The sequence below is a fragment of the Balaenoptera ricei genome, chromosome 11 (assembly GCF_028023285.1).
Source record: "Balaenoptera ricei isolate mBalRic1 chromosome 11, mBalRic1.hap2, whole genome shotgun sequence".
NCBI lineage: Eukaryota > Metazoa > Chordata > Mammalia > Artiodactyla > Balaenopteridae > Balaenoptera > Balaenoptera ricei.
In genome coordinates, this window is record NC_082649.1 from 16897166 (window position 1) to 16909669 (window position 12504).

Below are 12504 nucleotides of genomic sequence, written 5' to 3' on the forward strand. Positions count from 1 at the left end.
TGATGTTGAGTATCTTTTCTTGTACCTGTTGGCCATTTGAATATTTTCTTTGGAGAAATGTCCATCCATATTATTTGGATGTCTTAAAATTGGATTATTATTATTTATTATTGAGATGTATGAGTTTTTAAAAATATATTTTGGGGGCTTCCCTGGTGGTGCAGTGGTTGAGAATCTGCCTGCCAGTGCAGGGGACGCGGGTTCGAGCCCTGGTCTGGGAAGATTCCACATGCCGCGGAGCGGCTAGGCCTGTGAGCCATAACTGCTGAGCCTGCACGTCTGGAGCCTGTGCTCCGCAGCAAGAGAGGCCGCGATAGTGAGAGGCCCGCACACCGCGATGAAGAGTGGCCCCCACTTACCGCAACTGGAGAAAGCCCTCACACAGAAGCGAAGACCCAACACAGCCATAAATAAATAAATAAATAAATAATTTAAAAAAATATATATATTTTGGATATTAACCCCTTATCAGATATTATGAATCCCTTATTGTAGAGTAATAATCATATATTATTATGAATTTATTATGAATCAGATATATGGTTTGCAAATATTTTCTCCCATTCTTTTGGTTGCCTTTTCATTTTGTTGATTGTTTCCTTTGCTGTGCAGAAGCTTTTTAGTTTGTTGCAGTCCAACTTGCTTGTTTTTGCTTCTGTTACTTGTGCTTTAGGTGTCATATCCAAAAAAATCATTGCCAAGAACAGTGTCAAGGAGCTGTTTCCCTGTGTTTTCTTCTAGGAGTTTTATGGTTTCTGGACTTACATTTGTCTTTAATCCATTTTGAATTAATTCTTGTCAATTGTATAAGTTAGTGATAGTTTCATTCTTCTGCATGTGAATATCCAATTTTCCCAGCACTATTTGTTGAATAGACTGTCTTTTCTCCATTGAATATTCTTGGCTCCTTTGTCAAATGTTAGTTGACTGTATATGCATGAATTTATTCCTGGGCTCTCAATTCTTTTATGTTGGTCTATTTGCCTGTTTTTACACCAGCACCTACTGTTTTGATTACTATAGCTCTATAATATCATTTGAAATCAGGAACTGTGATGCCTCCAGCTTTGGTGATTTTTTATTTTTTCTTTCATCAATGTCTTAAACTTTTCATTGTACAGATCTTTCACCTTCTTCGTTAAATTAATTCCTGGGTATTTTATTGTTTTTGCTGTTGTAAATGAGATCATGATTTAGTCTTGGTGGGTTGTATGTTTCTAGTTTATTTATTTACTCTAGGTTGTTCAGTTAACTTTTGGTGTGTAGTTGTTCATAGTATACAGTATCTTATGCTCCTTATGCTTCTTTGTATTTCTGTGGATTGAGCTGTATTATTTGAATTTTTGTAGCAGATTCTTCATCTGTAAGATGTAGATAGTAACATCAACTCTAGAGGAGTTAAATGAGATAATGTATGTAAAACATCTAGCAAAATGCCTGGTGCTCCATCAGGCAAACAAACAAACAAACAAAAGTGAGTTACTCTCCCAAGGAGAAGCCAAAAAAACCCAGTTTTCTTTTTGCCCTTGTTATGGAACAGATGGAAATTGAAAAGAGAAGACATATAACGATTGGGAGACTAGAACCTCTATTCATAAGAGAGAGGCCACAATTTGTGTGTGTGTGTGTGTGTGTGTGTGTGTGTGTGTGTGTGTAAACGGCTTAGGAAGAAAGGAATGTTAGCTGTTTAAGAACATGTGGTCAGTTAAAAATCAAAATGTGTGTGTTGTTTTACTTAAGAGCCCTGTGCAAAAATAATTAGAAATTAAGCATTACATTGTTGCCTCCTGAGTTCAATGATTTATATGTATTTTAAAGTCATATATTAACAAAATTATACATTGGCCAGTTATAATTATTAAAAGTTCAATTTTCCTCTGTTTGAAATTTTAAAGCATTTGTATGATGATGGTCTTTTAAAACCTTGCTATTTATTATAGCAATTGAATCACTGAAGAAATGTTATTATTTGTGTTGTTCAATGTTATTGAGCCTTATCTTTCTGGCATAGGAATATTTTATTATGTGTAATTGTTTTTCTTTAATTTTATAATAAGAAAATTTATTTAAACTATATTTTTAAATTATAAGAGTAGAATCAACATTTTAGTTTTTTTAAAAAATTAATTAATTAATTAATTTCTGGCTGCATTGGGTCTTCGTTGCTGCACGTGGGCTTTCTCTAGTTGCAGCAAGCAGGAGCTACTCTTTGTTGTGGTGCGCAGGCTTCTCATTGAGGTGGCTTCTCTTGTTGCAGAGCACGGGCTCTAGGCGTGTGGGCTTCAGTAGTAGTGGCACACGGGCTCAGTAGTTGTGGCTCATGGGCTCTAGAGCGCAGGCTCAGTAGTTCTGGTGCATGGGCTTAGTTGCTCTGCAGCGGGATCTTCCGAGACCAGGGCTCAAACCCGTGTCCCCTGCATTGGCAGGCGGATTCTTAACCACTGCACCACCGGGGAAGTCCAACATTTTAGTTTTTAAAAGACAATTCTGTATCATGTCTGAAGTATTTTGGGAATTAATCCTATTTCTTGATTTTTTAAAATTAATGTTGTCATTATTCTTCTTTACTTTGACTAATATAATCCCAAAGAGCATTCATTGGACATGTTTTACTATTTTTTTCTGATTTCAAAGAGTTAAAAATATTATCTGAAGATTCCTTAGGGTGTACTTTCTTATGAGAATTCTGTACTGCCTATTTATTATTTTTCTAAATTTTATTTATTTATTTGGCTGCATTGGGTCTTTGTTGCTGTGCGTGGGCTTTCTCTAGTTGCAGCAAGCGGGGTCTACTCTTCATTGCGGAGCACAGGCTCTAGGTGCACGGGCTTCAGTAGTTGCAGAACGTGGGCTCAGGAGTTGCAGTGTGCGGGCTCTGGGGTGCGTGGTCTTCAGTAGTTATGGCGTGAGTGCTCAGTAGTTGTGGCTCGCGGGCTCCAGAGTGCAGGCTCAGTAGTTGTGGCACATGGACTTAGTTGCTCCGTGGCATGTGGGATCTTTCCGGACCAGGGATCAAACCCATGTCCCCTGCATTGGCAGGCGGATTCTTAACCACTGTGCCACCAGGGAAGTCCCTGCCTGTTTATTCTTAAATCATTAGTTAAAAGTTAAATGAAAAGCTTTTTCATTTATGAATAATACGGTATATTTAAGTGATACTAAAATTTTAGTTTTATGATAGCCAAATAAAAATGTCATTGGTTTTAAAAAATGTGAATCTTTAATTTCTTTTGATTTTGATTAACCATTGTAAGCATTTATCCTTTTTGTTTCCACATTAATGTGTGCATTTGAAGATAATATGGGATTTGTACAATCATTCTTGAATAGTTGAAACTTAACAGAATTGCAAATTGCAGATTTCTGTGCCTGGTGGAAATAAAATAAATATGAAGCATGGTAGATATTCATTTTTTATATCTCTTACATAACCTGGCAAATGATACTAAAACAGCACTTTGATGTATGTTTTGGATATTTTTTCCCCGTGTTAAGTGTGCACTGTCTTTAAAAATTTAACTTTATTTATTGCTGTCATTTGAACAGGTGTCTCAATGCTTGTACCTACTGCAAAACTAAACACGCCAGAGGAAATTTGGCCAGTTATCCAGTTGATGAGTTAGTAGATAGAGCCAAACAGTCTTTTCAAGGTAAGAGTTTCTAGAATTCTGTGTGATTAGTCTTTTTAATAAATTATAATAGTCTTCTAAGTAACACTTCACTTTAGATACATGCTTCTTTAGCTTCCTGAAGAGTTTACAAATATTTCAGCTTATCTAATAGAAGATGTTACCAGATTCAGGTTATAATATTCACATAACTCCCCTTTCACCACTTTTCTGTTTTCTTATGACTCTAAGGTAAGTGATGTATTTTGAAATTTATCACCTATCTTTATATTCCATGGAAGAGACAAAAAAATAAAAATGAAAGCCATGACCTTCTGTTGTGTGTTAATAAGACTTTTGTGGACTGAGTGAAATACTCAAGATTTCTCCCTCTTTCTTTGGTAAGTTTCAGACCATTTAGAAAATAGAGCTAATAAGGGTTGCCAGGAGTCTTGAAAAGAGAAGGTAGGTTTTACTGTGAGCCAGTAGAGATAACCCTCCTCATCCACAGGACTGCTGTGGGGCAGTAAATATTGGTACTGGTAGAGGGTCCTAATGAGAATAATTTTTGTGTGGGTGGCCAGCTACTTTTGAGTCATCACTTGCTGGAAAATGTGATTGCCTAGGTATCTCTCAGCATATAGTAAGACTTATCTGTAACACGAGTCTCAGTTGCGTTGAGTCACAGTTGTGTTGACACATAACCATAAATTGCCCCTTTTGTCTTGGCTTATAATACATGTATATAACATTGATGTGGTTTTTTTTTTTTAAATTTTATTTATTTATTTATGGCTGTGTTGCGTCTTCGTTTCTGTACGAGGGCTTTCTCTAGTTGCAGCAAGCGGGGGCCACTCTTCATCGCGGTGCGCGGGCCTCTCACTGTCGCGGCCTCTCTTGTTGCGGAGCACAGGCTCCAGACGCACAGGCTCAGCAATTGTGGCTCACGGGCCTAGTCGCTCTGCGGCATGTGGGATTTTCCCAGAGCAGGGCTCGAACCCGTATCCCCTGCATTGGCAGGCAGATTCTCAAACACTGCGCCACCAGGGAAGCCCATTGATGTGTTTTTATAACCAACATGAGATAATCTATTGTCTCATAGTCTTATGGGTTAATAGTTATTGGCAATGTACTTTTCCTTTTAGCAAGTAACTTGGAGTGCTACTTTTAGTACTTCACACCCTGAATCTCAGAATGTATGAGTTCCAAACAAACTTATTCAGTCTAAAGCTTTTATCAACATGAATTTGAAATACTCTTTATAGCAGAAAGAAAAACACCCTTGATTAACCTAACACGTCTCAACAATTTTTTTCTACCTTTATATTCTTAGCACAGTCCCCTCCTCTGTTCACATTCAGCTTGTATTGAAAGAAATAAATGGAAACTTACTGACTCTTGCAATTGTTCGCTTTCAGAGCCAGGTAATTGTCTAATCTAAGGAAAAGTCTGGGTGGTTGTCTTTTCTGCAACATGGCTACTTTGAGGATTTTTCAGAAAGGGCATGAATTTACACAGAAACCTACTTTATTTGAAAAATGATCCCTTTGCTGGCATTCTTACTTAGTGTTTGTTTTTCCATATATCTGTTGGATAATGGAGATATTAAAACTCTATGATCTATCCACCTAACTCTGCAAATTGGAAGGCATTCAAATTACAAATACAAGTGACTTTGCTGGTTAAGGTGAGTGATTCAAAGAATATATCAGAGGTTAGCAGTGACTTAGTGGCTATTTATAGAGAAAGTATTAGAAGAGGTTTATTTAATATTACTTTCATCATCATCAGTAGATACATACGTGCTTGGTTATTCCCAACCAAGGAATGTATGCAGTGTAAAGTTTTTCTTTTTCTTTTTGTTTTGAATTTTATTTTATTTATATTTTATACAGCAGGTTCTTATTAGTTATCTATTTTATACATATTAGTGTATACATGTCAATCCCAATCTCCCAGTTCATCACACCACTTCCCCCGCAGCTACTTTCCCCCCTTGGTGTCCATACGTTTGTTCTCTACATCTGTGTCTCTATTTCTGCCTTGCAAACCGGTTCATCTGTACCATTTTTCTAGGTTCCACATATATGCGTTAACATACGATATTTGTTTTTCTCTTTCTGACTTACTTCACTCTGTATGACAGTCTCTAGGTCCATCCACGTCTCTACAAATGACCCAGTTTCGTTCCTTTTTATGGCTGAGTAATATTCCATTGTATATATGTACCACATCTTCTTTAGCCATTCATCTGTCAGTGGGCATTTAGGTTGCTTCCATGACCTGGCTATTGTAAATAGTGCTGTTATGAACATTGGGGTGCATGTGTCTTTTTGAATTATGGTTTTCTCTGGGTGTATGCCCAGTAGTAGGTGTAAAATTTTTCTATTGTCTTGTTATCTGTATATTAGGGTTGAAATGGAAGGCTAGTTTTCGGACTGGCAGGCTCATTTTATTGCTATGTGGAACTGTTACTAAAATATCGAGGTCATAACTTTCTAGGTAAGCCAGTGTGTTTAGGCAATTTTAAGTCCTAAGATGCTCTTTGCCATAGGAGAGTTTGAATTCAAAACAGTGCTCTGCTGCTTACCAGCCACATGATCTGGCCAAGGTACTTGACCTATATACAAGCCACTGTTTTCTCATTACTGTGACATTAAGTGTTAACTTGTTTGAATTTGAGATAACTTACATGAAGTAATTGATTGTGTCCTTATTATGAAGAAGTCATGTTACTTAAACTGAAGGAACTTAAAATAAATCCAAGAAGAGGAGTCTAATTTTGAGTGAGAATATTGGAACATCTAATATTGGAACATTTAATGATTAGAATCAAAAGACAAAGTTTCTTTTGCTTCTAAAATATGTCTTATGAAAAACGTCTCTATAGATAGAAACTAGTATGACAATTACCTTTTATTTTCTTAATTTGAGAATTGCAAATTCACGCTAAGGATGGTCTTATAATTTCACAATAGGAAATAGCAGTCTATAAGCTCACATTTTAAAGACATTGAGTTAGCAGCAGTGTCTTCTTTTCTGCAGAAGACATTGCGATCATAATGGTCTTATAGGATTCCTATGTTTGAGTTTTAAAATTGCGAAGAAGGGACTTCCCTGGCGGTCTAGTGGTTAAGACTCTGTGCTTCCACTGCAGAGGGCGCAGGTTTGATTCCTGGTCGGGGAACTAAGGTCCCTCACGCCACGCGGCACGGCCAAAAATTTTTTTAAATAAATAAATAAATAAAATTGCGAAGAATAATTATGAAGTTAAATGTAATAGAAGAAATAACCCGTTTTTCTTATTTCTGTGACTTCTGCGTAATTCGTTCTTTAGTAGTTCAGATATTAGGAACGTTTGGGGGGGTGGTCAGAGCTCCTTAAATTCTACATTATACCATTATTAAATTGTCCTATAATCAATAATAAATATTATGATTCTTTGAAAATTTACTCTAAGATGAAAAGTCTAAATATTCTGTCAGTAAATTTTAGTGCTATGTTTAAAGCTGTCCTGTCAGTGCAAGTTAAATTTCCCAACTGAAAATTGCATTTCCTTTCTTTCATTTTCTTGAAGTTTTAGATGACTGTGTGTCACAAATACAAAGTGATTTAAGAAAAAACTCTACACCAATTGTAAAATAGGGATTACAGTCCCGGTTGCCTGTCACGTGACAGACTATACAATAAGATCACAGTTTCTTTCTGAGTAGCATATTTATGAAGCATTTTATATTCATAAACATTTATTTCTTAGAAGTCTAATGAGTGAAGAGACTAGGGTTAACCCATAGGCAAGGGAGCATTCAGAAGAGCTTCTGAAATAATAATGAAATCATTCTGGATATAAAATGGTTTCCTAAAGTACTAAAAATATACTAACTATACATTCAGCTGCCAGGAATGAGAAAGGGAGCTCATTAACTTTTGAATGGATATCATTAAATAAAATTGTTTATATTTTTGAATGGAAACTTTAGTTTACCTTTTATAAAAAAAATATAGTTTATATTTCATTGGTTTCCTAGCATTTTGGTTTTTTTCTTTTTCTTTGACTTATCCTAGCCCCTTGACATTTTCATTGACTATTTTTACCTTCTCAGTGTGTGTATCAATTTTGTGGGCCATTCTGCATATGAGTGTAATATTTACCAGGTTAATTTCTGGGTATCATCACATTGTTCTAACAGACCATTGGGAAACCTCTCCCCTCACTTCCTCACCTATGCCAAACTTCAGGTTTTAAAAATTCCTAGTCTTTGGGGGCTGGGGTTTGACATGGTTGCATTTTAGACATCTAGAAAAACATGCCAAGCAATGACCAGGACTTTGTTGGGGCCAGAATGAATTTGCAAGCTAGTATTTTCTAGGATATTTGTATTGATTTTTGTCTAGCAACTAATCAATCAGTTTCAGTTGTATAAGTGATGGAGCAAACCTTTTTAAGTGTGCTGGGTGAGTGGTGTGGAAACACCTTTCACTGCTGTCTCTGGAATCAAAATGTAGAGATGATGGATGATCTGTTTTTATAGCTCTCATGTGCTTTTCTAGATCTCATTTCTGTGTTGCTACTTTTTTTCTCCCTCATAAATCTGAATGTCCCCCACAAGATAAGTGGCATAAACCGGTTATGGAAAGGTAAATAAATTAAGATGAAATATTCAGGGCAAGGAGAAAATTTCTTGATGCTTAGTGATTTCAAGATTAATGTTGGAATTTTATGAAATGAATTCTGTTTTATTTCAAGACTTGCAAAGATACTGTCTATTGTGTATGAGATTAATTATGCAGTGCAGCTGGAAAACATTGCTTCCTGCCCTTTTAGATAGGAAAGGATATGAGCAATATTTGATTTTCTGGTGTATGAACTTCAGATTGTTGAGCTGTATGGTTTACATGAAGTTGCATTTGACTTATCACCTTTAGCAATGAGTACTGTATATTGATTTTCATCTAAGCTTAAAAAGAGACCAATAATTGCATCCTATTAATTTATATGGCAGTTATTTAAGTGTCTTTTATTCCTTTATCTTTTCATTTGTGCTGTGTTCAAATTGAGAAATCTATTTCTTCTATAGGATTAATAATGTTACTGTACATATTTGTTATACATTGTCAACTTCCAAAAAGGGATTTTAGGCAGCTTACATTAAATGATTGTATGTAAATAGACCATGAAAATAAAGGGTGTATGAAATGCTGTGTTATGTTTCAAGAGGGAAGATAATTATACCAACTGGTGAATCTTGGCTGTCCCAAAGAATAAGGAGATAGGGTGATTTATATAATTTGATTTGAATGTATAAATGGAAGGATATATTTTTTAAAATTTATTTATTTATTTATTTATTTTTGGCTCTGTTGGTTCTTTGTTGTTGCACACGGGCTTCTCATTGCGGTGGCTCCTCTTGTTGTGGCAGGCGGGCTTCTAGGGCGTGTGGGCTTCAGTAGCTGTGGTGCGTAGACTCTGTAGTTGTGACTCGCGGGCTCTAGAGTGCAGGCTCAGTAGTTGTGGCGCACAGGCTTAGTTGCTCCACAGCAAGTGGGATCTTCCTGGACCAGGGATCGAACCCGTGTCCGCTACCTACATTGGCAGGCAGATTCTTAACCACTGCACCACCAGTGAAGTCCCAAGGATATAGTTTATAATGAGAAATCTACATGTTTCTAGGCTGTAAACACTAAGAAGAATTATTTTCTTATATCCTTTTCTGAGAGACTGACAAATATAATAGAAATGCCTTTAGCTGGCAATGTGTAGAATTTTAAGATATAGTTTCTACATTGTCTTTTCTTCTGTTGATTCTTGCAAATCCCCCAATATAATATTAAACTATAACTTTTAAAGACATTTTAATGGGGGGAGCTAAATAAATGTAATGTACATAATACATATAACTTGATAGGGAGATCTGGTGCCTAAAGAGCTGTTTATCAGATATTTAGCTTAAATAAGCTGAGATTAATCACTCTGATTTCAGAGAATGTTAGTTCAGGCTATCTGTGGCAGACCAGAGTATGATTTACTTGGTTCTTGCCTCTTCAGACCTTTGAGTTTCTAAGTCAGTGGTGTTCAGAGTTTTCTTAGCAATAAAGGAACTCTTTCTTCAAATGAATTTTGAAAAGTGAAAGCAGAACTGCCAGGATTGAAGTAGAGGTGGGGCCCTGTTTAATGAGCCCTTGCTTCTGAGGCCTTTCCTCAGAACCTTTAGGATTCGGCCTGAATTGGCTGGTGTAGTTTAGTATTTCTCTGGTGTATCCTTAAATACACCAGTCCAGGGCTGGAAGATGTTTTCTTAAAGGGCCAGATAGTAAATATTTTAGGCTTTGTGTGCTACAAGGTGTATGCTGCAACTGTTCATTCTTGTCCTTCTAGCATAAAAGCAGCCACAGACAGTACATGAATGAATGGGAGTGGCCGTGTTCGAATAAGGGTTTAATGGTCAACTTTGGAGAAAGCTAACTTAAAGTAAATGAGACGTTATTGGGAACTTCCTATTGTCTCTAATATGCTAATACACATCATAAATTCATAAGAGACGGATGTAGTCTTTAGAAACTAATGTTGATCTAGAATAGATTAGTATTATCAGTCTAGCTGTTCATTTTAGTCACTTGGAAATTTTATAAAACCAGAACCACACTGATGTCTGTGTCCCATTGCTGACAACTGCACCATCATTTCTGTGGATTGGGAGGCCCTGCATTTTCTAAAATATAGTTGATTCTAACGTATAAGCCAGAGTTGAGAACTTGAATTGAGAACCACTAGTTTAGATAATTTTTTGGTTGAAGTTATTAAATGAACTGACCCCCCTGACCTCTACTGAGAGGGATTATGAGGAGGAAACCCTGGTTGATTAGTAAAGAATGAGCCATGTAGCACAGGGAACTCTACTCAGTGCTCTGTGGTGACCTAAATGGGAAGGAAATCCAAAAAAGAGGGGATATATGTATACCTATAGCTGACTCACTTTGTTGTACAGTAGAAACTAACACAACAATAAAGCAACTATACTCCAATAAAAATTAATTAAAGAAAAAAAAAAAAAGAAGAAGAATGAGCCAGGTTAGGGAGTTTGGCAGGGCAGAACAGTGTGTTGTTTAATTTGCAGACACCACCCTGCTAGTAAATGGCTGGTTTCAAAATCCAATGGTGCTTATTTAGTGAAAAGGCTCAGTGATTTTTGTTATCTCCAGGTATCACAAAAGGGTCAGCTGGCATTTTATGAGTGTTTACTGTGCTGTATGGGAATTAAAAAGGTGGAAAAGATGGGGTCCTTGTCTCCAAGGAGCTCCTCCTAGTTTAGGAGGACAGAGTAGCCAGTTGGACTAATGAAAATTAAAAGTACACAGAACCAGGAAGCAAGTCTTCAGATGGCAAAAACCATTGAGCCTTTTAACTTAAATATCTCTGCATTTTGAAAACATCCGTTATCTGTCAGGGTGGTGTCAGCAAATTGACAGCCCTTGTGCTGCGCCTCTGCCTTCCCAACTCCAGGCATCCTTTACTGATCAACCAGGCTTTCTCCGCAGAATCCCTCTTAATACAGAGTTCTTATTAGCCACTGCTTAGTATTCCAGATGAAATCCACTTGCCATTCTTAATCTTAAGGTTTATGTGATGCTAGATGTCTATGAAAGAAAGAAACCAAACAGTGACTCTTTAACTGAAGTAACTATTGGAACTCTATAGTTGTTATTTTGCCATTCATTCAGCAAATATTTATTGAACATTTATTAGAAACAGTTCATATTTCTCCTGATAGGCACATGCTTTAGAAAAGCGGTGATAACAATATATTATTATAATCAGCCTTTCGTTACTTCTGCCAGTAAGATAGGGAGGCCAGTGGTGCGGTTTGCTTATCTCTGCTGTGGGAAACAAGGATGCAGTCCCAAGGCTGTTTTACGAAATGACATCTGTTCATAATTCTCTAAGCTTTCGTAGTTCAGAGTACATGTAATCCAAAGTACGGAAAATTTGGAGCTTCTGGGAATACGTTTTGATATCCATCCCCCACCGTTACTGGTGAATTTTATCTTTTTTTACTCTATTTTGTTCCACAAAACAACCTGCAAGTATGCAAGTAAGTATGAAAGCCATATAAAATAAAGAGACCTTGGGAAAACATACGAGGAAAGTCAAGACTTGGTGCGGCATTGGAACATGGGAAAGTAGGCTATAGTCAGATAGGCAGTTTCGACTCTGAGCTTCTCTTAAAAGCTTATAGTCTATAAGGAATAAAAACAACCCAACTTGGCATTAGATTTGAAAGAAAATGTTCACACGTGAGCTCTTATAGGGAGCACCGAGAGATGCAGGAGGTCTCAACAGCGTCCCTTTAACACTCAGACTCACTTACCGAGTTTCTTCAAGTTGTATGTTTTGGCATTCCTTGTTAAAACTTGCAGCCGTGCCCCGTAAAGCATAACACTCTGGAAGGATTTCTTGGGAGGCTAAGACAGTACATTCTGAGTATTTGGTACTGTAGTGATCTGAGCCCACTTCCAGAGCCCTTGGGCACCACGAAGGAATCCTGCTGTGGAGGCTGCTAGCTTAGGGTCTGCACGCCCGAGGTCGTTTTGTGAGATGATATGTCAGAGAGCAGGAAGAAGATACTAGAATTTGTGTGGATCTGTATTTTCTCTTCCTTAAAAAGTTTTTTGGTGTATGTTTCATGTTGTATATAATATATTAGCACAGTAGTGCTTGAGTGTCATTAATAAATACATCTCCCTGGAGATGCATTTAAAAAAATTTTTAAGTGATTCCGGAGAGTGATTTTCTAAAATATGGAGACCACTGATTTAGAGGAACAAATAGCCTGCCCATTTTCCACTGGAAACCCAATTCTTTCCGCCAGGCATTTGGTTTCAGCAGGGCAACAGAGTT

General features: G+C 37.0%; 1 protein-coding gene across 2 annotated transcripts in view; it reads left to right on the forward strand.

Annotated features, from left to right (window-relative positions):
• CDKAL1 (CDK5 regulatory subunit associated protein 1 like 1) overlaps positions 1 to 12504 on the forward strand; it is a 648187-nt gene that overhangs the window by 273433 nt on the left and 362250 nt on the right. For both annotated transcript variants that reach the window (XM_059940691.1, XM_059940692.1), the window contains one exon: positions 3547 to 3650. In XM_059940691.1, the coding sequence (XP_059796674.1) occupies positions 3547 to 3650 (104 nt within the window). The remainder of the gene's footprint in view (positions 1 to 3546; positions 3651 to 12504) is intronic.